Source organism: Penicillium canescens (genome assembly GCF_028828765.1).
Source record: "Penicillium canescens strain IBT 15451 chromosome Unknown utg000006l_segment0_segment0, whole genome shotgun sequence".
In the NCBI taxonomy this organism is placed as follows: domain Eukaryota; kingdom Fungi; phylum Ascomycota; class Eurotiomycetes; order Eurotiales; family Aspergillaceae; genus Penicillium; species Penicillium canescens.
The window spans coordinates 717,913-744,964 of record NW_026703968.1 but is presented as its reverse complement, the minus strand read 5'-3'; the positions used below and the strand labels follow the sequence as shown (position 1 = coordinate 744,964).

Below are 27,052 nucleotides of genomic sequence, written 5' to 3'. Positions count from 1 at the left end.
TTTCGGGTGCAGTTTAGTTGCGAGCCTTCTTGCGCGGGCGCGACTCACTTTCTTCATCCTCATCTTCGTCCATTTCATCCATCTCCATTTCGAGATCCATGTCTTCGAGATCATCGGCATTCTGGTAGGATTGAACTGCAGTCCTAGTTAGCGATCCATCTCACGGCTCGGCGGGCGTCTACTTACCGTAGTAGCGGAGCGCATCGGGCCAGAGGTCCTCAGCAATGGCAACGGCGAGGTCATCACCGTCGGGGAAGATCTCGGCAACCTCGAGTCCATCCTCGTCATCATCCTCATCCTCATCATCGCTGTCACCACCCTCGGTGATGTCCTCGCCCTTCTGGACCTTGGCCCAGCGGGCCTCGATCTCCTTGGCAGCCTCCTTAGACTGAGCAGCAGAAACGTCACGGCCACGGTAACCGAAGAAACCGAAGAAGCTCATGCCAACGGGGCTGGGCATGTCCTCATCATCGTCATTCTCAGCGGCGTCCTCAGCCTCGGCAGCCTCCTCAATCTTGTTAACGAGGGCAGCGAACTCTGGCAGCTTCTTGCGGTCACCGCCCTTCTTCTTCTCAGCTTCCCAAAGGTCGCAAGCAGCGTCAAGAAGACCCCGGGTCAGGTCCTTGTCCTTCTTCCAGTTGATGCGCACGGGCTCGGAGACGAGACCTTCCCAGGTGCGGGTTCGGCCAGAGGAACTCTTGGTGACCTCCTGGCGCCAGTAGAAGTCCTTAACGAGCTTGTCGTTTGTGAAGAAGGGGTTCTCCTCGCCGGTCTTGAACTCGAAGATGAAGCGCAGGGAGCGGGGCTCGCCGTTGCCTTGGGCGTCGAGCTCGAAACGCTCAACGGTCATGTTGGTCAGGGCCTCGCCCAGGACGGCGGCGTCGTCGGACAGAATGTACTCGTCAATCTCGGGGGAGCGCTGGCGAACACGCGCATCCAGAACTCGGCCTGCACCTCGGGCATCTTGATGATCTCGGCGCGCTTGTTGATCAGAGGCTGGGTAAGCTTGACAGTGTTGCGCACTAGATTTTTTGTTAGCATGAATTCATTATTCGATTCGAGAGGTATTCCCGGTGGTTGCAGAGCTGCCAACAGGTTCACAAGAATTGGGAGATAGAACATACTCTGCTCAACCTCAGCGCGAGCGAACTGCTCCTCCAGAATGGCGATCTGCTTCATAGCAGACTCAGGGATGCTGGGCGCCTCGACGCGCTCAAGGAGCGACTGATCCTCAGTAGACATGATGTAATATTTCGTGAAAACGTAAAGCTATGAAGTCGTAAAGGAATCAAAGGAAGTATGGTTAAAATAAAGGGAGAGAGTGAGAGTGCAGAAGAATCTCGAAAAGGGGAGAAAGATAAAATTTGAAGCGGGACAGGAAAAAAAAAAGTCCTGATGCGGATGACGAGCATTACAAACTGCTAAGCTAGAGTGCTACATGGTAATACCTGGTGGTACCTCTGGTTCCATGGTACGCAGTGCGGCTACCCAAGTATCTCCTCGTACCCAGGTGTCCCCCAGCAACTTAGTGGGGTTTAGAGCTGTAGTTAAGGCAAACGAAGAGAAAACTCTGATGCTGATCTTTAGTCTGTGGACCTGTGCCAATTGGTTCTTGAATGTTCGGCTTTGTATTTATTCTGCCGTTGGGTTGTAAGGGGTTCGGGCAGGAATTGTAATGCACGAAGTACAAAGCTGGAGCTATAGATTCATAGACAAAAATGTCGACGATGTTTTGTCGATAACGAGAAAAAAATGTTCCTTATCAGAATGAGGGGCTTAGCGTGGAACACAATCTCTTCACCGACATCTTAGCTCAATTTGGGAGGCTATAATCCTCGTTTCCAAGTGTCATCAATGGATTCTACAGAAGTGCTCATCTATCATCAGCAATACAGTATATCAGAACATTCTATATTGAAGGACAAAGAAAGCTGTAGTAGGAATATTTTGAACTTATCTCCCAAAGTGCTAAACAAAACATTTGCTTGTGTGTAAGGAGTATAAACCCATTCTTTGAATCTACAGCAAAGAAACAGCATAAAATGACAGTGGTCAATTAATATCATGATCAGGATACCACAGAGTAGACTCGTTCTACCTCTTTCAAGCTCATAAGCTCAACCCCCAATAACAACCCCAAAACCACGTTGCTTTTTCCGCACTCCTCCCGCTATCAGCTCAGCCTATAACAATATGAGATACATCAAGAATAGCGGGACCGTGGGAAAGAACAATAAAAAAAGAAAACATAACCCAGTTCATCGTAATACTTTATTTCGACCTCAATTCTAGAAGTATATCCCCCTTCTGCCGGGTAGACTTGCCCACCCTAGAAATGACACCTAGTAAACTAGACTCGCTCTCCGGCGTGCCGTTCTCTATCTATCTGCCCATCTGTTTCTTTTTGTTGTTTCTGATTTGTCGCACGTGAGTGAGATAAGAGAAGCGGTCTGCAGGATGAACCTAGGCGCGCGCACGGGGACCTGCAGATGGCGGAGGTTGGTTCATTGTGAGTCATGTGGATTGTTGACGGGGACCGTCGGGGATTGAGTCGGGGTTTGCTAGTTAATATAGTAGAAGAAGAGAGTATAGTATAGTACAGTAAAGTAAAGAAAGTAGAAGTGGTGAAGTGGGCATAATCGTGATCATAGCATTGAACACATGAATCTGACAATAGCCAGAGTCGGGATATCTTATTCCATATTTTTTGTCTCCTTTTCGAGCTTGAGGCTGAACGAAACAAAAGCAAAAGCAATCGAAACACAAAAAAACAAAAACACTTTTTTTTCAGTGGCGAGTCTGAGATCGATCTGATCAAACCATGTCAAACCACGTAAAATGGACAACCCTCGTTCGATGCTACCCCAAGCATCTTTCCGATTAAGAACCGAGGTTAAGTCATGAAAGTCCATTTATCCCATGCCGGTTCGCCAAGAATGCAATGATTAAAACAAAGGGAAAAACAGCAAAAGGTAAGTGTACATGCACAGAACATCATCACCATGCACGTCTCACCCGGTCGAACTGTCGTGATAAGAGTAAAAAAGGAAGAGTCGCAAAGAGCAGAAAGAGGAAAAGCAAAGTCATCATAGATAACTAAAGCATCCAATCCAACCCATTCGCCTCCTCTTCCACGGGGAACACTTCCCGCGCATACTCTTCCATATCGCGCCAGCCCTGCCACAGATGTCGAGATTCGTCCGTCACCCGCAGCGAGATAACCCCACCAGGCCCCTGCATCATACCCGCACCAGCACCCTTTCCACCCGCCGGCCCGAGACCCTTTGGTGAGCCAGCGGCTGGCTGTGAAAATTCTGGTTGTGGGAAGTAGGGTGCGTCATATGTGCCGAACAAGATCTCTAGGGCTTCTAGTTGTTCTCGGTACCCAGGTGGGATATTGACCTTGATTTCGATTTTGGGTACGCGGACATAATTGCATGGCCGGTCGAGGGCGCGCGAGAAGGCTGCGCAGACTTGGAGGGGTGAGAGGGTTTCGAATGTGAGTGCAATGCTAGTGGATGTCAGTCTTTCATTCTTCATTCTCTTTCCCTTTCTTTGTCAGGATCCGGGGCTGTCCTACCGATGACCGTTCCATTTCTTCGTTCCATCCTTGAAAATCTGCAGCAGAGTCGGTCCCACATCATGCTCCGCATCCAGCCAGGGCAGTGGAATATCCGGATCAAACGGCGCACGCCACTCAAAGCTCCCATCAGCCAGCAACTCCATCTGGAAAAGCGGATATGGCAAGCTAGTAAAATTATTGTTGTAGATACCGGCGTAGACAAAAGTCGCCGGCATGCCCAGCTGGCGAATATAGTTTTCCACCGTGAACTTGGGCGCCCACTGCGGAACAGCCGGCCAAGGTCCATGGACCGAATGATCCGGCATACTGCTATAGATATAATGCTGGATAGAACCGGCTCGTTTGGCAGCGTCGGCGAGGGCCCGGCCGATGGCGACCTCGTCGCCGGCCTGGGAGGTGGTGTTGATGAAGGCGAGTTGCGCGCCCTTGAAGAGCTCGTCCATTAGGGCGACATTGCCGAGGAGTGGTCCTTGCAGGAGTGTCACGTTTGGCAGTTCGGCTAGCTCCGGTGCGATTGTGCCCTTCAGTGAGTGAATTTGCGCGCGCACTGAGTACCCCACGGCGGACGCGACGCGGATTAGCGACGCCGCTTGCCGGCCTGTCGCGTTGACCACGGCAATGGTCTTCTGCGGTTGTGTCATCCGGGTGGAGGGTGGAGGGTCCGGGGGAGGAGAAGTATAGAGTGGTTATCAGATGAGAGGGAGTAGGCCAGATAAAAGAAGAAAATCCGGAGTAAGCCTTGGCGAGGTGGTGGGGTACCTTGGGAGGTCAAAGTTGAAAGGTCTCCGAAATTATGCGATTGGAACAGTCATCAGACTCCAATACTTTGGATCAGCGGCGGTGCGAAAAATTCAATTCCCAAACTTCGCAATTTGACTGTTTGCGGAAAGGTGGAGGATAAGATAAGAGTATAGAGTAGGCACTAATAGAGGATCAGTCAAGTGCACTATAAAGCCTACCTAGGTATATACTTATACTTATTCAAGTCTCATATGACACCATCGCGGGACTAAAAAAAAAAAAAAAAGGAAAAAGAAAAATCGAGTCCTTTTCTTTACGTAAATCGGCCATTCGGCACCGGGAAGATCCTTGACCGTACACTTTTCGGGACTCGGATGAGCTTATACTCCTACTCTTACTAGGTATGTATCTATAGACAGCTATTTCACAATCACCTTATAGTCACACCTATAACTATACATGTAGATACAACTACACCTACAGTACATCTATACAACGCCAAGAGCAACCTCGGATGGCCCCTCCGAGCCTAAGAATAACTAAATAGCGCAGGTGACTTCCACCAACAATCTGCCAGGGGTAGCCTCACGTGGTGTACTCCGTATATCTGCTGGGGCCTACTCAACCAATTGCGGCGGCTGCTACTCCAAAACCCACCCGATCCATAAGTTACACCTGTTATAGTGGGCGATGTGTACATGTGTACCTGAAGACAGGAGTTCATGTACCTGTTTCTGCATGGGAACATCATCCCTAAATGGTAAGATAAGACGAGGACGGGTATACGGATTATGCTATGGGCATGTACTAGCACTCTATACTCCGTATGGTGTGCTGTTTACCCTCAGATCGCCTACGCTAAAATTTCGAAACCCCGCAAACCCAATGCATCACATCATTCATGAGAGGATTTTCTAGATCTATGAGGCAATCGGTGGATTTGGCGGGTTACTTATTACTTGAGAGAAACGGTGTTTATACGTGTCCACCTTGTATACAGTTTGGAAATACGAAAAAGCAACAAAAAGAAAAGAAAAGAAATAGGGGGAAAAGCAATGAATTCTGCAGGCTACCCCACCATTCTAACATCTAGAACCTCAACAGTGACGAAGCATGTAACCTACGAAGCCCTAACCCCAGAAAACCAGGAAAAGAAAACCTCCTTATCTTCCCCACTTGGTGGCTTGGTGCGGCAGGGCCCGATCTCCGCGGACTTGCTCTTAGCCATTTACATTATTGTTCTTAGCTATGGAGTACAGCTTGTTTGGGCATTGGGCATGAAGTGCCGGGTTTCAAGTCCTATTTCAGTATATATCAGCCGCAATACTGTGCAACCTAGGGGAGTGGGACATGAGAAAAAGGAAATGGGAAATGGTGCAATGAACCCCGTGATCACTCTATATTCTAGCGTCGTCTGGAATAATGTCTAGCAGGTGCAAGCGCAGAACTAAAACAGTCTTAGCTGCATTAAAGAAGGAAACGACAGGCTCAAGGGTACTCTCGGTCTTGTGGGCTGACGGTCTTTCTGAGTGTCCAAAAACGGGGAATAAAAGGAGCAGGAAAAAAGGAAAATATAAAAATATAAAAAGTAGAGCACATCATATGACACCCGTGATTAACATGTTAAGATGGTGCTGACCCAGCCGTCATCCTACCCCGACCAGCGTCCCAATCCCACTCCTCGTCCATCTCGCGCTGGCTAATCTCTTTCGGTCCGACCCCCGCCAACCCCCAGACCGAGGGACGATGACGAGCCAACAGCGCAGCCGCGGGTCGCTCATCGGAGTGCAGGTGAGCACCCGACTTGCGGAGGAGAATGACGTTCTCTGAGAGGCCAGCGTTAGCTGCGAGGAAGAGTGGGGTTCGGCCGGCGCGATTGCGGAGATGGACGGAGCCGCCTTGCGATAGGAGGAAATGGAGGATTGAAATTGCGGGGGAGGTTGAGGCGAGATGCTGCGATATGTTAGCTTGCTGAGAAAGAGATAAGAGAGAGTTTGGTTTGGGTGGTACTCACAATTGGCGTGTTGCCCGAGTAATCGGCGTCGTTGAGGAGCCAGTGGTGTTCGCTTTTGGTGATGGCTTGGACCTTCTCTAGGTCGCCGTGGGCGATGGCATAGCCCATTACGGTGAGCGTTTGGATGCGTTCGGGGAGCGCGCCGTCTGGGTGACGGAAGACCGGTTGCGATGACTCGGTCAGCTCGCCGCGGAGTGATACTGACATGCGCTCGCGGACTGATTCTGGTGTGGAATCTGGGAGCGCGAGTAGGTAGGCCAGTTTGGTCAATGCTCCTTCGGTGGTCATGTCGAGACCCGCGACGACTCCGGCTCGGGAGAGACTCATGCCTGTGGCATAGACTGGACTGACGCTGCCAGTGAGACCTAGAAACATCAGTTCCATCCCACTGTTGGATAGGGCTATACTCACACTGTGTGATGTTCACGATAACAATGCCCCGCTGAATCGCACTAGCCAGAACGTTGATCATAGCATTATCCTGACCAGATGGTGCATTGCCCGCACCAAACGTCTCCAGAATCAATCCTCGCAATCCATCCAATTTCAACACCGCATCCACCATCTCTGGCTTGATACCAGGGAAGATACGCAGGCAAGCAACATGGGTAGTATCCAGATTAGTCTGAATACTAAAATGCTGCAAACTCCTCGGCCGGTGAACCATATCCCAATTAACATTCGTCCGCATAGAAGTGGTGACAGCCAATGGCGCACAATTGGGCGCATCAAACGCAGCAAAGTCACTAGCAGCAACCTTTGTAGTCCGATTCCCGCGGAACAATCTGTTATTAAAATACAAACACACCTCCGGAATCATGAAATGACCCGCAACAACCAGCGACCCGAGCAGGTTATCCGTGGCATCATTCTGCAGCTCAAGCATGGGCGCCTGCGAGCCAGTAAGCACAACGGGCTTTCCCAAATTCTGCAGCATAAAGCTGAGCGCGGAACACGTATACGCCAGACTATCCGTGCCATGCAGAATCACAAACCCGTCGAAGAGCGTGTAGTTCCGGAAGACCGTCTCGGCGATCTCGGCCCAGCCTTTTGCGTCGATGGAGCTGCTGTCGAGGAGTTCTTCGAACTCGAAGACTGTGTAGCGGACTTGTCGTCCGTAGGCTGTCATGGGCGTGCGCAGACTGGGGTGTACTTTGACTTCGTTGGCTGCGTTGGCTACCACGTCTATTGTTGTCGACGGTGAGCCATCGTTGAATGTTGGTACACGCGCCATGCATTTCTCTTGGAAGCCGCGCGCTGGAATGAAGCCTGATGGCGAGGGTTGCATGCAGATTGTGCCTCCTGTCATGATAATCAAGACGCGTGATTCTTGCACGGCCTCTTCAGACTTTGCCTCACCCATCTCTGGGATTGTTGGGACGGTCATCTTGTTGATACCGGCGGAGAGCATTCTTGTCTCTGTGCTGTTCGAGCTGGATAGCTCGATGGTTTTGGTTTTATTTTCAATTCAATTCAATTCAGTGATACATGTATGTATCCAATCAGGTCGTTCACATTAATCTCGTTCAGTCGTAAACTCAATGGGCCTGATCCACGATAATTCTGCGGATCGCGGGGCAGATGACGTTAAAAAGAATCAAAATTTTCACGGTCACCGAGAGGTCAAACAGACGTAGTTCGATGATTGACTCTTTTGGCCGAAGTGTGGGAAACCCCAAGTGACCCCGATCGTATTACGTACGCGGGCCGTGATTGGCTGAACTTTAAGAATATCTCCACTATCGGAGTACTGAAAAGCCTCCGGTGGCAATTGAAGGAAGTAAAACAGTAAGAACTTTCATTAACAATGGGTATATCGATCTATATGCTATACTCCCCCAATGCCCAATACATGCAAAATATTCACTCCGAATCTTCAATCTTCGCTTCACTGACCTCGTCACGCTTGAACGACTTGCGCCCACGAGCAAACCAGTCAACAAGAATAACAAACACAACCACCCCGTAGACAGCTGAGACATAGTTCATATTGCCAGTCTGAACAGGCATAGTCGACGGGAACGAGTACATCACCAGACAGAAAATAGTCCAGAGGATGGTAACAAGGTTGGCAACCATGCCGAGCTTACCCAGCCAGAAGGGGCCGTGGTGGATGTTATCACGGCCCTTGTACCATAGGCACAGAATGGGGATAGAGTAAGAGATGTACAGCAGCGAAATGCAAGCTGTCATCATACTGTTGAAAGCAGTGGTGGAACCGAGGTACAGCAGGCCCAGAGCGCCGACAATGAAGCAGCTGACAGAGTGCGCTACCAGGGGCACGTCTAGGGTGTGGTTCACCTGCGACAGCCACTTGTGGCCGGGCATACCGCGGTCACGGGCAAAGGCCCAGCAGAGACGGGATTGCCAGGTGTGGCAGGCGATCTGGCAACCCATGCCGGTGACAATCAGCAAAGTCTCGAGGACGATGGCTCCGGCCTTGTTGTCCAAGGCTTGGTAGTAGAGCTCCAGGATGGGCACGCCGGTTGTGCTGTTCACCAGCGAGTCCAAATCTTTGATGCCGAAGAACATGGAGATACAATAGGTCCATGAGGTCACGAAGCCAATGCCAACAGTGGTCATGATGGCGATTGGAATGTTCTTCTCGGGCCGAGGGACTTCCTCAGCAAGATGGGTGGCAGAGTCCAGACAGGCGAAGATCCAGTTGGGGTTTATTAGACCCACGATGAAGGCCATGCCGTCAGACTTCCAACCAGTGGAATTGACAAAGTGACCAAAGACATAATCAGCGCTAGCATGGGGACGAGCGCAGGCTGGCACGGTGACCAGAATAACCAGGAAAGAAATGAGAGAAATGTAGAGGGTGCACTTGGCAACAGCCGGAAGGACCTTTCCAAAGCAGTTGAAAAGGAAACAGAAGAAGTTGATCACTTGATATGCAACAACGATGTGCCACGACTCAATCTCACTAGTAGAAAATCAGCCCACCACATGAATCAAACCAAAGAAGCAAAAGCATACAAATCAGGATGGCCAAGTTTCCACATGCCCACAGCGCCCTGGCCAAGACCAAGCACGACACTGGAGCAAGCAAAGATAGCACCAGCATAGCCAAACCAACCACTGAGGTAAGAAGCAAAACGAGCATATTTGCGCGGCGCCAGCTCATAAGCCCAGAAGTACTGACCACCGGCATTAGGCATGGAGCTAGCCAGCTCAGAAAGCGAAGCACCCACGCCCAGCGAGATCAAGGTAATCCACAGCAAGCCATAAATGATCAGTACCGTTCCACCGGAATTGATACCAGTGATCATCGAGGCAGAGATACCGAACCAGGAATTGGACATGCAGAACGCAATACCAACCAGCGACAGAATAGAGAAATTCCGGGTCAGATCCTGTGAGTATCCCATCTCTGCCAGGCGCGCGGCGTCGGAGTTGGAGCTGCCCAATTGCGAGTCATTGCTGGAGGCATCGGAGGCGTGCTTGAAGTTGGCTGTTTTTTCGAGGTCAAGTTCACCCATTACGTCGGTTTTTTCACTGGTATATAGGTGCGAGGGGTTTCGGGTTGGGTCTTTTTGTTGCTGTGGATAAAGTCAAGGTATCTATGTAGATTCTCAGGCTTGTTGCATAGGGGTTTCGATGGATCGGTCCGAGTTTGGTGCAAAGGGACTGGATTTGGTGCTGTGGTATAGTTTTGCTGCTTTGGTGAGATGCAGGTGCAAGTGGGTGTCGTTGTCGCTTGGGATGTCGGTGATATTGATGTGGTACCCAGAGATCGTACAGAGCAACAGTATCAGATTACAGAAGCGGGTCTGTATAAATTGTTTTCTCTTCTGGTTTATCAACAGTGTCGAGCACGGAGTTCCCTAAATGTCGAAGTGAAAGCTAATCTGCACGGCAGAACAATGCTTTCAGATGAAAAGAATGAATGAAATGTGAGAACTGAGGAATTGTCACAAATCGGGAGGCCGAATATCTTCTTTAATAAGATTTTTGCGTTTGTTCCTTGTTGGCAACTTACCCACAACAACATCATAGTAATACCTTAGCCGTTGAGTGGATTTATATTTTATACATCACTGGCTCAAACATAGGCAAGCCGAGTCCTCGGCCACTGCGTTGTTCGGAGCGAGTATCGTCACTCGGCGGGTCAGGCTCCAGTGTTTCCCGTGGCGTTTAAACCCGATTCAACGAATCCGAGAAAGACCCTCTTTTTGGATCCATCGGGACCAAACCGAAGGCATTTTGCACCTGCGGTTTTCATCTTAATCCCGCACGCTAAGGGTTTCCACACGGGCGTTGAAAGATTTTTCTTGGCGACGTCATAGCCTTCGGAATGTTGTCGGAAGAGAACAATGACTATTGATTTTAGCTCTTATTATTCATTACAGTAGACTAGAATGGTGTATTCCCTTCTCCCGCATCTTTGCATTGAAAGTTCTGCAAAATACAGCATGCATAGGTGGAGTATCGGTTCTCTAACGGGTATAATATCCGTTGCACATCTAACCGCATAGTCCACATAATTGACTGTTTTCCAGAATTTTCATTACAATTTGCCTCAGGGCTTATTTTTATTTTTCATTTACTGTTAGTAAATGATGGCTTTGTATCAAACATGAGACTGAGCAGAATTCGAAACAGTACATCTATAGACCAGTCTAAAATCAGCAGGGCGCAGATAGGGCTACCTTGGTGTTGGACGGCCGTTTTCATTCGCGCAGGCCCCTTTTTTATTAGGCAAAGTGTGAACTTCCTTTTCTGGTTAGTTTCGCCTTTTGGCTTTCGATGCCCTAATACACTGTCACGTAGTATATCAGAAAGGAATTAGATATTCTTTATATTAGAAACTAGGTAGGATAATAGAATTCAGGGTGGGATAACTGGCGATGTGCCAGTAGAATTAACGTTACCTTGAATATGAGACTATCTGCCCGGCCAACCAACTGAAGGATTTCTACAGTCGCTTGATTTCAAAAACAGTATATTGCCCATGAAATCGATATTGTTCATCACCAACCAGGATTGAACTGTGATAAATCCTCTTCCAAAAGCCCCATCATGTACTGATTTCCCCAAAACCAATTCCCCAACTGAGCGGCCTGCGCCATCTCTGCCGTAGCAGGCTCATGGCCCTGGTTGTGATACGGCAACCCAGACTGATGCCCCTGTTGCGACTGTTGCGGCACCTCAGCAGAACTAACATGCACAGAAGGAATATCCGCCTGAAAATACCCCTGCGAGGTCGAATTCGAACTCGAAGTCTCCGCCTGAACATTACCACTCCCACACCCCACTCCACTGCCACTTATAGTATTAGTAGGTGCAAGACCCAAAGCACTTAAATAAACATCGAATTCCTGCCCGACCTCCGCAAGACTCAGGTCTTCGTTTGATTGATGGGTATTCGCTTCGAAGTAGAGGCGGGCGACGGTGCCGAGGACCGAACAGAGGGTGTGTAATCTGTCAATTGACGACGAGTATGAACAGAGGGGTTGTAGGGAGGCGATGAAATCTTCTAGTTGGGTGAGGTCGGCTTGGTTGGACGTTGTTATTACGTTGCAGAATATTACTATGAATGGGACGAAGGGGGAGAGGAGGACGGCCCTGTTATTAGCAGCATGTTTGTTAGATGTTGTTTTGGGAATAGGGTAGATGGTTCATCTCGGGGGTGTATGTAGGAGTTTTTGCAAAACACTTACCAGTGCATGTAAGATATTTTCATGAAATCGGGTGTCTCGTTGAGAGCGGCGACGCATTGCCGATGGGTTTCTAATGCTTCCCGGGCTGTTTTAATACATTCTGGCATGAAGGTAGTGCCGGGACCCGATCCATCTGACGCGGGAATTGCTCGGTATATCAAAGTTAGGATAGACAGGCGGCTAATCTTGTCGGTTTGGAGGTATATGAGATCGATATCGGAAATTTTGAGACCAGATGACATGAAAGTCTGCATTAATGTTAATCCTCCGTAAGTGTCAAACCCACAGGTACGAAGTAAACATACCTCAAAAGGCTCCATAACAGTCTCCTGCATCTCAGCAGCTAGTCGATATGCATGTGCGACTCGGTCACTTTCTGGTTGCTGCAGCGCCTCTGGGCTATATAGTAGTCGATAGACGTTGCTCTGGATGATGGCCGATCTGGTCCACCATACACAGACGCCACCCCACGGGCTGGGGATATCGGGGTTGACAACTGGTGCTGGAAGGCTGATGTCGTAGTTTTGAATGGAAGAGGCGCGACCCAGGCGCAGAGACATCATGTTCAATACTGTATAGACGGACCAGAAGAGAATTTGCTTTTGTCTTTGGATTGGTGGTGGATCGTGCTCCATTGATGAGAAGCGGTGATATCCAAGTGTTTGGCATAAATGCATGGCTGTTGACGCTAGGGTCCAGCCGACAGATGGTTTCGAGATCTCCAGTGCGTGCATAGCCTGTTTTGATAAGTATGGAACTGGTACCGCTGAACTCAGACGAGTGTAAGAGACTTACCCCTACGGCTAATGCCTTGATTGACTCCTGCGTTGCCGGCATCAGGATATTCAAATTAGCAAGCGCTGTCTCCAAATTGTTGCGGCACATCTCGATGTAACTCAGATACTCCTCTCGCAAATTAGGGTCCGGATCTGTGCTACCGAGTTCGTAGAAGATGCTGTATATACCAAAGTTGGATATAACAAATGCCGCGTCCGAATAATCATCTGTACAGAAGTATACTTCGCGGCACTTTTCGGTAAAATAATCCACGTGGAGAAAAGGGACGTAGCCACCAAAGCAGGCAGGTGGATTCTCTAAACAAGTGAGATAAGCAATATGAAAAGATCATTAGAACCAAGATATGCCATACCTTTGATCTGCCGTAGCATCCTTAGAACCAATGTCAAGGGTGGCATCTCCAGGTCACGAATATCACACCTCACACCTAGCCTCACTCTCTTGGTAGAAACTTGATCCCCCTGCATATCGGCCTCTCGGCGCTGGTTTTGAATACTGACAATATGCTTCAATGATGACAGAGCAGCGTTAATCTTTGGACTGGACAGAACCTGCGGCGAGCTCTTCGATACAGCCGACTCAAGGAACGCGCTCGCATATGCCCCATGTGCAGCAAGAGACGAGCTACCCTCAAACCCAGAGCTGGAATCATGTTGCTCGAGTGTAGGGTTGGTTGTATAAAGAGGGAGCTTGGACTTTCCACTGTTCTGAGCTGTTGACTGTGACTGAGTTGAATTCTGCGGAGAAGGAGTATAATACGACTCCCGTTGTTGCGGCGCAGCAATACTCTGTGGTTGAGATGTATTCCTAACTAATTCCTGAAGAGATCTCTCGATGTTTCCCAGACGTTCTTCGATCAGGTCGATCTTTTTCTCACTGTTCTTCTGTTAATAATGGCCCCCCGCATTGGGGGTAGAGCTGAGTATACATACTATTGATTTGAAATTAACACTCGTCGTCTGGGCTCTGTTGGCTTCTGGCCTTCGCCTGTTGATCGGCATGCAATGCTGGAGCTGCGACAATTCGAACATGGTGTTCGCTTATCGCATCTGATCTGTGCAAGGTTAGATCGAATCATGCATGTCGTGTCATTTCCACTGTACCTTTCGGAGTCGACATTGATCACACTTGCATTTCGAATATTATGTTAGCTTTTTTTTTTTTGCTTTCTTTTCCTTGGACTGTATGTATGCCCCCCGAGGTCTATGCCAGAGGCATAGTTTGTGGAGCACATACCGCACGTCGGACCAAGGCGCTTGGCGCATCGCGTCCATCCTGATCGGATCCTTCAGGCTCCATGGGTACCAGGATGGTTCAGGCCTGCTGTGACACCCAAAATGTCAAAATTAAGCGTGATTGAAGTGAAGCTTTGAGGTTGAGCGCGGTCTCGGCTCACTTGCTTGGCTGGTGCCTATATGATCACGTGGTATGATCCTACTGAGGCGAACTTGCAATGACAATTCATAAATTTAGGCGGATCCACTGTAGAAAAAAAAAAAAAAAAGTCAAACAAGGAGGAGGAACCGTTGTAATATCTCTATTGAAACCTATCATAAACGAGTGATCCTGCGAACGCCGTGCCTCTCTAGCACTCAAGTGGGCACAGCGTGTCCAGCACACATATACCAAGGGTGTATAGGTCTATATTTGCAAGGGAATGTCAAAGGAAAAGTAACGAAGTCGACTATGGTAAATGCAGAAAAGCAGGTCTACTCCTTCGGAGGTGAAGGAGGGTACCATGTGCCATCGCTCAGCCAGACCCCTGCCGGGCCGTATGTGCCAGCCTCGGCGCCTCTCAAGAAGGCGAATCGGAAGAAAAGATCTTCGGGTTCATCGTCAGGGTCGCTATCAGCGAGTAGGACTGATTGGGTTTCAATATCGGTGTTGACATCGCGATTTACCAGGCGGGGTTTGGTCTGTAGCTCTAGGCCGTCATGACCATGACGGTGCCATGTAAATTCTCCCCGCTTGTCTTCGTCGAGGTAACCGCGCCAGCGCTCCACATCATTAAGAAGAACTGAGACACCATCTACTGCAAGGTCGGACATCCGGTCATGCTCCCATAGAGAGAAGGTGATATTCCCGTTGCCGCGATGGGTGTGGACAGACCCTAATTCAGGTAGGGAGATATTGACGGACGATTCGGTAATGTTCGGGTAGGTAGATCCCCACCAACCATGAATTCCATCTCCGAGTGGCGCATGCTCTCCCAAAGCGGCGGGAGTCTCAATGATTGAGGCGAATCCCCACCGGGCAACTCCGTTGATGAAGAGACCTAGCAGTAGGCCCTGGTAGATGAGCGACGGACGAGTAGGGAAAGCAGTTCCTGGCATGAGAAGAATGGCCAGGATATAATGATGGATCCGAAGCCGAAGACCAGGAAGAGGAAGCAAAATCAAAATTATCAGCAACATCGTGCAGTAGATCTTCAAATATCGGGGAAGCAAGCCTCCTTGACGAATCTGCCATGCTTGACTCAGAACGATCGCGAGCACAGTTGGAATGACAAGAGCCAATGCAAACTTCGCTCCCGGTTGCTTCTGGATGTCCATCGGAGTAAGACGCTGCAGTGGAATCAACCGCGCAAATGTGTAGTTATTCAAAGCACCAATGAAGAGCGGAGGCAAATAGAGCAGCATCTTTGATAGCTGGTAGATGGGAGAGGAAATTGGCTGTAAAAGCGGTGCCGCACAGAACTTATATAGGACATAAACGACGAAGGAAGCCGGCAGTAGACGAGATAGAAGACTAGAGACAAGGTCGGCCAAGGTGGGATATGAGGGCGGGTCGGCAACTAGTCCTGTGTGACAGAACACCATAAAGAAGGTACTGAAGAACAATATAGGTGGGGACGTGCAGAAAAGCCATAAAACGCCAACAGCAGCAGCTGTGACTCCGAGCAGGGTCCAGCGCGGGTCTGATGGGCAGCTGGCCTGTGGTGAAGACAGCTGGAGGAAACTGAACGCCTTGGGGAAGGTTGATGGGAAGGCAGCAGACAGAATGCCATGCTGCTCAACTGAAGGGAAAGAGTGCGCCGCACCCTCAAGCTTCACAACGCCGCAGCCGCCATCATTCGAGATAGCGCCCACGTGGATTGCCGCTTGGCAGACAAAACTGTCCGCGCGGTAAAGTGCCGGGTCAGAGGAATCAGGCTGAGGACCTCCAACCACTAGTCCTTGGTAATTATATGTATGGTTTCCCACAATGTGAGGCTCCAGTAATTTGGTGTCACGGCAATTCGCGGGGCACCGGAAGGCAATGGTTGAGGAAGAAAATGGACGGCAGTCGTTTCCATTAATTCCACATCCATTATCAAACTCCCTAAATCAGTCGAAAAATGATTAGTAATGCAAAACATAAGATTATCTCATTCGACATACCAGAAGTTCGACGAACACGAGAGGGTCTGCGGCCGACCGTATCCTTCAATATACCCAGAAGAGCGCGAGTGCAGCAAGACAAGGAACCAAGGCAAAAACCAAGACACATACAGCAGCAGCAAAAGCAAAGTTTTATATTTGCGCTTGGGCAACAGACGGTCAAGGTACTGGACGGGCAGTTCCTGGACTCGCGGAAACAGCGGCTTTAACAGAAGCATATGCGGCGGATCAGGGCCTTTCACCCAATTGGCGGTTGCGCGACCGACCTTTCTCAGCGGTAACGGAACCCATCCCCAGCGAAAAGACTTGGACGACTCCCGTAGCCAGATGGGAAGTGCGTGGCCTGCTTCAACGTCGGGCGGCGGTAGGTCTTCGGAAGTGTCGGGATCGACAAGACGATCGTCATCCTCGAGTAGAGGTGGTACATAGAGCCTGGCGGCCTCCTCGCGGCCCTCTCCTAACATGGTGGAGGGTTATATCGGAGGTAAAGAGTGCTGTTGTCCGTATAACTGAAACGAACGGTGGGTATGATGTATGATGTCGGAGGTTCGGTGGCTTTGGGTACTAGTGCGATAGACAGTGGAGATCTCCGTGATCGGTATGTAGGGCGGAGGATCACCAGGGACAAAACCCTCAAGCGAACAAAGCGAGAGATCCGTGCTAGACTTAAATCATGAAGATAAGAAGTTGTTAATACAAAAGAGAGGATATTGGAGAGAATGAGAATGAGAAGAGGAAAAGAGAGAGAGAGAGAGAGAGATGAGATCTGGGGAAGTGGGTGTGTCAGGCAACCAGACCAATCACGAGACCCAGACAGCCACGGTCACGAGTAAGTGGCGATGCATTCTTTTCCCTTTTGATGATCGGGGGAAAAAGACTCGCGCTAATGTAGGGAAATAGATGCAATCTTAGCTTTCATCTGTGACATCCGTACTGTCCTACATTGTGCGACCAGCACAGGGATCTTGAATCCGGCTACTGGATGGAAACGTTTGAATGGTGGCGTTCTGATGCATTCCGAGACCCTATGTTCTATCCCAAACCATTATCTCTATCAGCACCCGGTCCCTAGAAAGTTGATGCCTGGCCCTAGTCGGAGAGCCTCCATGGCCATCTCGGCCTCTTCATCGCCACTTAAGCCGTCGAGGTTCTTCAACTGCCAGAACGACCGTAGACCCTCCACCAATCTAAGGGTGAAAGGCGCCACCGCATCGAGATCCATGGGAGCAAAAGCCACCCGAATGTATCGGTACGCCTTCTCAGCAGATGTGGGCGTTGCAGCGAACATACTACCCGGCCCAACAAGACACAGATATGGTTTCTTGGTCAGATGGATCCAAAAGGCCTTGGAGAGCCGCTCGCCACTGAACTGAGAACGCAAGGGGTGGGTATCAAAGAAGATCTCAATCCAAGTGAACATGCCGCCCACCGGCCAGACAAAGTCAAACATCTGCACCCGATCTATCACCTCCCAGTCCTCGGCATGATCTACTGTCGACCCTTTGTGGAAAAGGTACTTGTTCTCTTCCAGGACCGTGCACATGGCTTGCATGCGCTTTTCATAGCTACCGCGTAGACCTTCCAACCAGCGGATCCAACCGTCCATGTGCCAACCTGAAGACACTTGTTTCGACCGAGCGGTGTTGTCCTCTTCTGACTTTCCAAAGATCATCCCTGCCACTAGAGACTGAACAAATCCAGATGGCTGCTGCGTAGTAACCTCCGTAATCCGAGCGAAGCGCTCGATAAATGCTGGCTGCGCTGTAATCCAGCCAAGTCGACTGCCAGGTGCGATGGTCTTGGAAAATGTGTCCAGTCTCACTACCCGGCCCTCGGTATCAATAGATAGATATGAGGGAACCAGTGAATCCAGGAACGTATAGCCTGACGACTTGCCCTCTGCGTTGTAGTTCTTGGTATATAAATTGGGCTCAGGAGACGAGCCACGATAATGAACAGTCTTCTCATACGCAGATGGAAACTGCAAATTCCAATACGGTTCATCTTCGACGATAATCACATCGTATCTCTGGCAGAGGGCGTAGATCTGCTTTCGTCGCTCGACTGAAAGTGTTCCTCCGGTAGGATTCTGGCCGGTTCTGTAACAGACAGTTAGTGTAATCCACCCACGACAACTTCCGTCCAAAGTAGGTTATATACTTACGCTACAGTATACATCAAATGAGGCCGGCGACCGCGCCGGAAATCCCAATTCTCCAACACATCCTTCAATCCACCTTTACCAGTAGCAAGCATACCTTGGCCATCCATCGCAACACTGGCAATATTCAGTCCGCGAGGCCGAACCGTCTGAATGGCATTCATATACGCCCACTCCTCGCACAAGACACCTTCCCGCTGCTGGATCCAGTCCCGGTCGGGGTTCCATATATTCGTAAACGCCTCGACTGCTTTGTGGAAGCCATCGGTCGATCCGCAGGTCATGATGATATCGGGACCACCTGCATATGGAATATTTGGGTGGAGATGTTCGCGTGTGAATTGTCGCAGGAATTTTGATAGAGGTGCGATGCCTTCAGCGGTGCCATATTGTAGGGCTGTGGCTAGGTCGATTCTTCGTGAAACATCTTTTGTGTGGCTTTCTTTTGGAACTGTTACTCGCACTGAGGTTTTGACGTCCTCGTTGTTGGTTGGTTGGAAGCGTTGTGGTAGCGCGACTTTGGCTTCGAGTGTATCATACGGGAAGTAGGATGGGTGTGGCAAACCTGTAGAGATTGTCAGACATGGTATTTAGATTAAGATATTTTCAGGTGTATTTTACCTCCTGCGAAATTAGCGATTCCGGGAATTTGGAAGTATTTATAGAAATCTTTGACGCTGCTTGGTTTCTTGTTCTTCGTCGCGTAGGATAGGTGGTGCGACAAGTCCAATGGGAGTGGAGCTGTTGCTGTCATGGTGATCGGCGCCAATTCAACGGGCCTGCATATGACAGTATAAACGTGCGAATTAGAGAAAATGGAGTAAATAGAGCAACTATAGAGTGGAAATAGAGTGGAAATAAAGGACAATTGTAACCAGAAGCAAATTGATTATAAAACAATCGGAAACCCCGGCCCACCCCCCGCAGTGCTTGATAAGCAACGCCAGACCGGGGGTTTCTCTGCGTCTAACTCGATCTGACAGGTTGGGACTGGCTTCATTGGCCATTGGAAGCCTATCTTATCTCGTGCCAGTGACACTATGGCGATAGATGGGGGAAGAGTGACTCTAGTCTCTTGTAACCGAGTGGTTGGTGTATGTGGTGATACATTTCTACTATGGCGAGCTTACTGTATGAGACAATTTATGATGTGGCATAAGTAGACAACGCCCTGGACTTGAAGGCTCTAGGGATCGAGAAAAGAAAATGCCCTTTTATTGAAAGATCAAATGCTGCCTCCAAAAATTTCATCCGGTTCGAATGCTTAAGACATAAGGTACATATATAGCTTAAGTTAGTCTACTAAAAGATCTTCGGCCAGGTAACGGTGTAAAATAAAATCCGCTACTTACTCATTCTAATTCCTGATTATTAGGTATTGATCTAGATCCTACTACGTCATGAGAGTAGCATTGTCCATCTCACAATTGGGTCATTCCAAAACCGGTCTGTTGACATCTGGACCTCCCACCAAGGCTTTTTCCCGATAGTCTACTAAAATTTAGACTAGAAGGCGATCTTAGCGATTGGATAGTTCTTCATCTACGAAATATCCTTGCTCGCCATCCTTTTAGCATGGGCTTGGCGCTAGCTTTGAGACGTAAGACGTTACTACCATTATCGTAATTGAGCTTGCTGAGGTGAGACTGTATATTATAGATCATTGGAATTCTCAGGGTATTCCAGGTCCACCAGGATTATCTTCTATCTATAGAAATCAGATTGACAATGTTCCCACTGATATAGTGCTGCGATATATATATGACACATAACCCCTCTGTACTCCCAAATAAGGATACACACGATCACAATGGCCGCATCCTTGGATATTGTCAACCAATCCTTTGTCAACGAGCTCTCCAAAGGTACCCCTCTATACGAAAAGACCCCAACAGAAGCACGCCAAATCCTCGAGGACGTTCAGAAACACACACCAGCGCCTGATGTCTCCCAAGAAGAGTTCGAGGTCCCCTATGAGTCCTACAACGTGAAGACGATCATATTCAGACCAAAAAATGCCAGTGGTTATCTACCTGCTATCTTCTACACGCATGGAGGTGGCTGGATCCTGGGAAGGTATTGCCCTAACTTTGTCACCCTTTCAGATGGCAATAATACTCACCAATTCCAGCCCCACTGTTCACGGTTCTTTGATGGAAGACCTTGCACGACAAACCAGCGCAGCTGTAGTATTCCCATACTATAGCCCTGCCCCTGAGAAGCAGTATCCTACTCAATTTGAGCAATCATTCGCGGTGTTGAAGTATATTGCTGAGAATGGGGAGAAGCATGACTTGAAGACAGATACGCTCGCTCTGGCTGGTGATAGTGTTGGCGGTAAAACCACTTCTTTTGACGAACAGGAAGGGCCCTAACTGATATCTTATACCCATAGGCCACATGGCCATCGCAATGATCCAACTAGCCCACACCCGCGATTTACCTATCAAGCTGTGCCAACTAATCCTCTTCTATCCAGTCACCGACACAGCAGAGAAAAGTGCCACATATACAATCTACAAGGACGGTCCTTACCTCACCGAACGCACGATGGACTGGATGATAGGTGCCTTTCTACCGAACGACAAGGACAGACGTAATGCACTTACTTCGCCATTGAAGTATGCGTCGGATGAAGAGTTATCCAGGTTTCCTCCGACCACTATCTTTTTGTCCGGTGCGGATCCCCTTATTGGAGAAGGTCGGGCTTTTGGTTTGAGGTTGCAGAAGGCTGGTGTCGAGACTGCCATTTTGACGGCTGATGGGCAGATCCATGATTATGTCATGCTTGAGCCTATTCGGGGGACGGCGACTGCTAAAGCTGTTGTTAAGCTGGCTTCGCTGCATTTGAAGAGGGCATTGGATGTGTGAGTTGTATATACTGTATATACCCGACTTGTTTGCCAATGAATCCGTTTTTAAGGTTCTTTCAGCTTGGCGTAAAGTATTTGAAACAAAGAAATTCCAATTATTATTAATGTCTGTATTGCAAGAAATCCCAATCAAACATAAACTTTTAATTAAAGAAAGTGTCATATAAAAGTCTCGGTAGTTCTCAACTAAGAATACAAAGCCAGTTGATGCCTGAATGCCTGACCATAGCCAACATAGTTAATCTCCGACACAATCCGCAATCTTCACCCCGCACGAGCTCAAGCTCCCAACAATGTCACCCACCCCCGAAAACCAAGACCTAGCCGAAGAAATCGAAGCAGTAAATGCCATCTACGAACCAGACACAGTAACAGTAACGCGCACCCCCAACGGCACATCCAAGAACACGCTCGACCTGGGCAGTCCTGCGCAATCCAACGACACTGCACACACAACAGTGAACCTCCAAATCCCAGGCCAACCTCATCTGTCATTTATCGTCGGGTTTGAAGCCTCATACCCCGATTCCAGACCTACAGTGATAGGAACAGCATCGACAGCAGCGCGCGGCGAGGGCAAGATCGCAATTGATGTACTGGAAGATATTGTCCAGCGAACATGGCAGCCCGGGGCGGTATGTCTGTTCGACTTGATCAGCGAAGCTGTGGAGGTCTTCCCGGAATTGAATATCGGCGGAGGAGGTAAAGACGAGGCTGGTGAATCGGGAGATTCGTCAATGCAAGCGCAAACCCAAAATGACGCATCGACATTTGATGACGCGACGGCAGAGAGCTTTGAGGCTTTATCGCTTCGTGATGCGTTTGGCCTTGATAGCCCGCCTGATTGGATCCTTTCGGATGTTGTTACGGAGAAGAAGTCTGTGTTTGTGGGTCGTGTTGCGCGAGTTCAGAGCCTTGCGCAGGCGCAGGCTTACCTTGATCATCTTACTGCTACTGATCGAAAGGTTGCTGCTGCGACGCATAATATTAGTGCGTGGCGGATTCGGCAGAGGAAGATTGAAGGGAATGGGGAGGAGGGGGAGACGATTGTTCAGGATTATGATGATGATGGGGAAACTGCTGCTGGAGGGCGGTTATTGCATGTCATGCAGTTGATGGATGTGTGGAATGTGGTTGTTGTTGTTACGCGGTGGTATGGTGGGATTCATCTTGGCCCGGCGCGGTTCCGCCTCATCAATGATGTTGGTCGTGATGCGTTGGTCAAGGGTGGGTTCACCAAGGAGGAGGGGACTGCTGCTGAAAAGGGAAAGAAGAAGGGCAAGAAATGAGGGAGAAACTCGTTCTCTATCCTTGATTGCTTCAGTCCTTGGGATTTCCTCTTGTGATGTCTTTTCACATAGGAGACGTCTGGCCCCATAAAGGACAGGGATGATGAAACAGCCGTGCCCGTTTGACGGGATGCTTGATGGAACCTCAGCAGGCATCGATGAGTCTAGTATCTTCGGATACGACCTTCCTGAAAGTGATCAGGAGACACTTGCCATCTATCCATGACCGAACTTGACCAGAGAGGGGAAATGCTGCTTGCTTGGCTCATCTCACCACCTCGAGACAATGTCAGCGCCTCACCTGCCCGCACAAATAGATCTGCACCTCAATCAAGCGTCAACCGGGGCTCTCCAGTTCAAATGAAACATACGGTGGGACCTCTTGTTTACTTGGGCACAATGTGACAAGTGTCTGGCATGACCTCTGCGCAAAGGCCCAAATGACAGAGTCAGAAAATCTCTACATCGAATGTACGACCGGGCAATCATTCGAAGAGAGCCTTCCGATATAGCGCATATTCCAAATCGAGTAAACACGGTCAAAGACGACATACTGGGTCCAAGTCCAGGTCCAAGTCGACCGTCAAATTTTCAGCTCTAGCATCCACCCACAACCCGAGACACTCGGATAGCCATCGTGTAGGACCAGCAGAAACCGGTTTGTGAGGGATAGCAGCATGTGCGAACGGTCTGCAGCCATGATGCAGGGTCTACTGGCAATTTCCACGCTCACACCGAGATCCCGCGGATCCAACATTTGACTGCTCAATTTTGAGGTTATACCCACTGTAGACGCTTAACGAAATAGTCATGCCCATGCGATAGAAGTCAGAAATGAGTATATGAAGGTTAAGAGTAAGTATAGTTAGATAGAGATCAACATTTAGTTCCCATGGCGGGAGACAGCCATGGTACAGTGTAGTGCAACGGACGAGTCATAGCAGTTGTAGATATGGATTGCGATCTTGCTTCGGACATAGATCGGAGTCTCCAGTCGTTCTAGGTTGGGATAGCCGAGATTTGTGATCTGTTGAAATTGCAGGGTTTGACCCGGGGATAACTTCAATGCCGACATTTTGTATATCTGAAACGGGTCTAGAAAGAGGTTATGGGGGGTTCGCTTGGAACCGCTCGGGATGATTGCTTTTTCCTCCATAGAATGACGGATTTGAGATCCGCTATGTACATCTTCAGTAAAGAGAGGTGGATCTATCGGATCCTGGACCACGTTTTGTGAAATTGACGGAGCTTGACGTCTGTCAACTGCAACATGCTCGCTTGGCAGGTTCTGAGAGGATCTTCAGACGCTAGAACTGCACCGTACCTAAGGAGACTGGGCAATATAGATTGATCGCGGACTTTACAGAGAACTATACTATTCCACCTTTTGGTCCGCGAGATTGGATGGAAGTTATAGCGCGAAGCATACCCCACATAAATGCCGGCAGATCCAGTAAGGGCTGAATCGAATGACACGGGGCTTTTGAGCTTTTGACGTTGAGTAGATTGATGCTGCGTCATCGCAAGATATTTTGGGTTTGTACAGGTCGCAAGGGGAAGACGTTAGGCCAATTCTTACTGGGATGGGGATGAAGAGGTGCATAGGGGTCGATCTGTCAGGCAGCGTAACATCAAACTGCCGAGTGATTTGTCCTCGACCCGCTGGCAAAAAAGGAGGGCGGCTACAGCCACAGCCAATACATAGAAACATCGTGTGCCAGCGGTTGATGGTGCGACAAGCCAGGGGCAGTGGAGGTGGTGCCTTGCGCCGCTGGGCATCGTGGTTGGCCCGTCATCAGCCGCCCAGCCTCAGACCGGCAGATCGCAGGGTCTGGGGGTTAATACCGAGTCTCCTACTGGTTGTGGGCTAGCAGTTTACGTTCGATGTTCTCTGTCGGATCTAGCAGTTTTCTCTTCTGAGTGGAGGCGAACATGAAACATCCCAGCTTGCCTCCACCTGAGCGGAAGTACAGATCGACCAAGCGGATGGGATACCTTGGCCTTGAAGAGGAGATCAAACCTGGCGAGCGTGTCCAGTTAATTGCTATGCAGTGTAGCATCGTCTCCATATTCCAAGAGTCGGATTTCCGCTGTCGCTTAGAGGGCCCGAGAGTTCTCCATGTATGAATATAAAACCCCCGGCCAATGCTGCATGGTTCTTCCTTTTTTTCTCTGTACATTCCAGTCTCTTCTTTTCTTACTTTGACGGTTCGACTACCAGGCTAGTCCTGTGTTTCATTCTCTCCTTTTTCTTGGTGGTTTTGCCTGTGGCAGACTCCGACAGTCCCTTCTGATTCACAAAGAAAACACATTCACATTCATCAAAGACGCTGGGATCAAAAGCTTAGCTTATTGTTTCTAAGACATCGCGTCACTTGGCCACAAAAGGTATTGTTTGTCTCCGGTCTTTATTTGGTTTTATTGTCTGGGGGCTGGTGAATAGAATTCATGACGAATTTTGTTTCGTCTGATATCAGAATCCTATTCAACAGGTTGTCATTGGGATTGTTCTATATCTACCGCCTGATATAATTCCAGGCTCCTGTCCTTCTTCCTTCTTGTTTAATATGATATCTTCGCTTCAAGCACTAACATCCTGCAGCTCTTCATTCTTTTCGACCAAACCACCAAGGTCCTATTCTTTTGACTGCTCTTGATTCCATTCGTCTGGCACGAATCGAATTCACTTGCAACTGTAAATTTCCGTCGAACCGGATTTGAAACCCAAAAGTCCATTTACATTCACCATGATGTTCACCAAGTCCAACATCCTGGCTGCCATGCTCGGCGCCTCTGCCGCCAGCGCCCATATGATTATGTCCTCGCCCACTCCTTACAGCAAGGACACACTTAACAACTCTCCTCTGGCAGCCGACGGCAGCGACTTCCCCTGCAAACTGCGTGACAATGCCTTCGAGGCCCCCGACACCGAGACCGTCATCGGCATTGGCGAGTCCCACCCTCTGACCTTCGTAGGAAGCGCCACCCACGGCGGCGGGTCCTGCCAGATCAGTTTGACCACCGACTTGCAGCCATCCAAGAGCTCCGAATGGAAGGTGATCAAGTCCTTCGAAGGTGGCTGCCCTGCTAACGTCGACGGCAACCTGTCCGGCGGCGCCAACGCCGCCGACCCCGACACCTTCAGCTTCAAGATCCCCGAGGGCATCGCCGCTGGCAAGTACACCTTGGCCTGGACCTGGTTCAACCGCATCGGCAACCGCGAGATGTACATGAACTGCGCTCCCATCACCGTCTCTGGCGGCTCTTCCAAGCGTTCCATCGACGAGGACAACGAACTGTACTCCAACTCCACCCAGATCTTCGACAAGCGCTCTTCCAGCTTCCCTCCCATGTTTGTCGCCAACGTCAACGGCTGCACTACCAAGGAGGGCGTTGATATCCGCTTCCCCCAGCCAGGTGAATACGTCGAGTACCTCGGCAAAGCCTCCAACCTCGCCGCTGAAGGTTCTGAGGCATGCACTGGCACCCCTACCTTTGGCGGTGACGGTGACACCAGCTCCGGATCTTCCTCATCCAGCTCTGGCTCCAACTCTGGCTCCAGCTCCGGTACCTCCGGCTCTTCTTCATCTGCTGGCGCCAGTGCTCCCAGCGCAACTGCCTCTGTCTCCGTGGCCCCGGCTCCTGTCGCTACCCCATCAAGCGCCTCCTCTGCCCCTGACGCTGTTCCCTCCGCCTCGCAGGCTGAACCTGCTTCACCATCGCCTTCTACTGGCGGCTCCACTACTAGCTCTGGCACTTTAACGGGTGCCTGCAGCTCCGAGGGCCAGTGGAACTGCATCGCAGGCACCTCCTTCCAACGCTGTGCGAATGGTAGTTGGTCTGCCTCGCAGCAGATGGCTGCAGGCACTCAGTGTGGAGCCGGTCTGAGCTCTGATCTTTCCGTCACTGCTACCATGCAGGCTCGCCATGTCTCGGCTATGCGCTTCCGTAAGCGTCACATTGGCGGACACCATGCATGATTATGAGACAAATTGATCTGCTGGTATCAGATGTTGTCTTTGTCCTCCATTGGACTGAATATTCTTATTTCTCTTCTCTTCTCTTCTTTCTCTTTTACTTCGTTTCCACTGCCGGCTATCTGACCTGGAGGGACCCTTTTCATTTCGGTGCACATGTCACTTCTTTTCATCTTGTATATTTAGGAGATGCGGCTCGGAGAGTTTCTCTCGAGTTTCAATGAACAATCATCTTTATTGTATAAGTCTTGTGTTGCAGTAATCCATACTAGAAGATCAGTAACTTGTAAGTTAGGCATTTCTATTTAAGACATTGTTGAATTTTATAAAATAGTTGCGATAGCATAGGGAGCTTTGGTGGCGACGGCCAGTAGACGTACCTCAAGACTCCTGTCACGAAAGGCGTTGAAGGTTCGGTTGATTAGATAGCATATCAGAGCTTGGATGAAGTAATTTTCTTCAGACACGAATAAAATGTTGTCTGTGTTAATCAAAATCGATATCTGACGACCGACCATACTTATGGCCGGTTAAGCAAGTTGGCTGGGAGTAAACATTAAGTGGAAGCAC

At 49.5% G+C, this 27,052-nt stretch overlaps 12 protein-coding genes across 12 annotated transcripts; 4 read left to right on the top strand and 8 right to left on the bottom strand.

Moving 5' to 3' along the window:
• Positions 1 to 13: 13 nt before the first annotated feature.
• N7446_009215 (histone chaperone napB) lies at positions 14 to 1,242 on the bottom strand (the record flags this gene model as incomplete). Its single annotated transcript, XM_058517960.1, has 3 exons — positions 14 to 135; positions 187 to 996; positions 1,125 to 1,242. The coding sequence occupies 3 exons, from the start codon at positions 1,240 to 1,242 to the stop codon at positions 14 to 16; spliced, it is 1,050 nt and encodes a 349-aa protein (XP_058368748.1).
• A 1,854-nt stretch (positions 1,243 to 3,096) lies between these two features.
• Positions 3,097 to 4,224, bottom strand: N7446_009214 (NmrA family NAD(P)-binding protein; the record flags this gene model as incomplete). The annotated part of the gene is made up of 2 exons (XM_058517959.1): positions 3,097 to 3,511; positions 3,581 to 4,224. The coding sequence occupies 2 exons, from the start codon at positions 4,222 to 4,224 to the stop codon at positions 3,097 to 3,099; spliced, it is 1,059 nt and encodes a 352-aa protein (XP_058368747.1).
• Positions 4,225 to 5,947: 1,723 nt separating this feature from the next.
• N7446_009213 (putative lysophospholipase) lies at positions 5,948 to 7,749 on the bottom strand (the record flags this gene model as incomplete). The annotated part of the gene is made up of 3 exons (XM_058517958.1): positions 5,948 to 6,277; positions 6,339 to 6,703; positions 6,750 to 7,749. 3 exons carry the CDS (start codon positions 7,747 to 7,749, stop codon positions 5,948 to 5,950), a joined length of 1,695 nt encoding a protein of 564 aa, XP_058368746.1.
• A 452-nt stretch (positions 7,750 to 8,201) lies between these two features.
• Positions 8,202 to 9,823, bottom strand: N7446_009212 (putative choline transport protein Ctr; the record flags this gene model as incomplete). Its single annotated transcript, XM_058517957.1, has 2 exons — positions 8,202 to 9,267; positions 9,321 to 9,823. 2 exons carry the CDS (start codon positions 9,821 to 9,823, stop codon positions 8,202 to 8,204), a joined length of 1,569 nt encoding a protein of 522 aa, XP_058368745.1.
• A 1,491-nt stretch (positions 9,824 to 11,314) lies between these two features.
• On the bottom strand, positions 11,315 to 14,101 carry N7446_009211 (uncharacterized protein; the record flags this gene model as incomplete). Its single annotated transcript, XM_058517956.1, has 8 exons — positions 11,315 to 11,909; positions 12,005 to 12,252; positions 12,310 to 12,741; positions 12,800 to 13,098; positions 13,155 to 13,678; positions 13,735 to 13,856; positions 13,906 to 13,929; positions 14,039 to 14,101. The coding sequence occupies 8 exons, from the start codon at positions 14,099 to 14,101 to the stop codon at positions 11,315 to 11,317; spliced, it is 2,307 nt and encodes a 768-aa protein (XP_058368744.1).
• A 410-nt stretch (positions 14,102 to 14,511) lies between these two features.
• N7446_009210 (LCCL domain-containing protein) lies at positions 14,512 to 16,646 on the bottom strand (the record flags this gene model as incomplete). Its single annotated transcript, XM_058517955.1, has 2 exons — positions 14,512 to 16,123; positions 16,183 to 16,646. 2 exons carry the CDS (start codon positions 16,644 to 16,646, stop codon positions 14,512 to 14,514), a joined length of 2,076 nt encoding a protein of 691 aa, XP_058368743.1.
• A 535-nt stretch (positions 16,647 to 17,181) lies between these two features.
• Positions 17,182 to 19,191, bottom strand: N7446_009209 (putative aromatic amino acid aminotransferase). The gene is made up of 3 exons (XM_058517954.1): positions 18,965 to 19,191; positions 18,347 to 18,908; positions 17,182 to 18,281 (listed from the first exon to the last, which is right to left on the bottom strand). The coding sequence occupies exons 1-3, from the start codon at positions 19,095 to 19,097 to the stop codon at positions 17,237 to 17,239; spliced, it is 1,740 nt and encodes a 579-aa protein (XP_058368742.1). The 5' UTR covers positions 19,098 to 19,191; the 3' UTR covers positions 17,182 to 17,236.
• Positions 19,192 to 20,153: 962 nt separating this feature from the next.
• N7446_009208 (alpha/beta hydrolase) lies at positions 20,154 to 20,718 on the top strand (the record flags this gene model as incomplete). The annotated part of the gene is made up of 2 exons (XM_058517953.1): positions 20,154 to 20,419; positions 20,475 to 20,718. The coding sequence occupies 2 exons, from the start codon at positions 20,154 to 20,156 to the stop codon at positions 20,716 to 20,718; spliced, it is 510 nt and encodes a 169-aa protein (XP_058368741.1).
• Positions 20,719 to 20,743: 25 nt separating this feature from the next.
• Positions 20,744 to 21,214, top strand: N7446_009207 (uncharacterized protein; the record flags this gene model as incomplete). The annotated part of the gene is made up of 1 exon (XM_058517952.1): positions 20,744 to 21,214. The coding sequence occupies one exon, from the start codon at positions 20,744 to 20,746 to the stop codon at positions 21,212 to 21,214; it is 471 nt and encodes a 156-aa protein (XP_058368740.1).
• Positions 21,215 to 21,509: 295 nt separating this feature from the next.
• Positions 21,510 to 22,505, top strand: N7446_009206 (IMPACT family protein; the record flags this gene model as incomplete). The annotated part of the gene is made up of 1 exon (XM_058517951.1): positions 21,510 to 22,505. The coding sequence occupies one exon, from the start codon at positions 21,510 to 21,512 to the stop codon at positions 22,503 to 22,505; it is 996 nt and encodes a 331-aa protein (XP_058368739.1).
• Positions 22,506 to 23,388: 883 nt separating this feature from the next.
• On the bottom strand, positions 23,389 to 23,580 carry N7446_009205 (uncharacterized protein; the record flags this gene model as incomplete). Its single annotated transcript, XM_058517950.1, has 1 exon — positions 23,389 to 23,580. One exon carries the CDS (start codon positions 23,578 to 23,580, stop codon positions 23,389 to 23,391), a length of 192 nt encoding a protein of 63 aa, XP_058368738.1.
• Positions 23,581 to 25,252: 1,672 nt separating this feature from the next.
• On the top strand, positions 25,253 to 26,485 carry N7446_009204 (lytic polysaccharide monooxygenase AA11 family protein; the record flags this gene model as incomplete). Its single annotated transcript, XM_058517949.1, has 1 exon — positions 25,253 to 26,485. One exon carries the CDS (start codon positions 25,253 to 25,255, stop codon positions 26,483 to 26,485), a length of 1,233 nt encoding a protein of 410 aa, XP_058368737.1.
• Positions 26,486 to 27,052: the final 567 nt, after the last annotated feature.

What these genes read in the sequence shown, in the direction of transcription:
- N7446_009209 (XM_058517954.1), bottom strand. Translation starts at nt 19,097, where the DNA reads ATGACAGCAACAGCTCCACTCCCATTGGACTTGTCGCACCACCTATCC. An exon ending in AATCGCTAATTTCGCAGGAG is followed by an intron (nt 18,909 to 18,964) that starts GTAAAATACACC and finishes CAATCTCTACAG; the next exon opens with GTTTGCCACACCCATCCTAC. An exon ending in CATTTGATGTATACTGTAGC is followed by an intron (nt 18,282 to 18,346) that starts GTAAGTATATAA and finishes TGTCTGTTACAG; the next exon opens with AACCGGCCAGAATCCTACCG.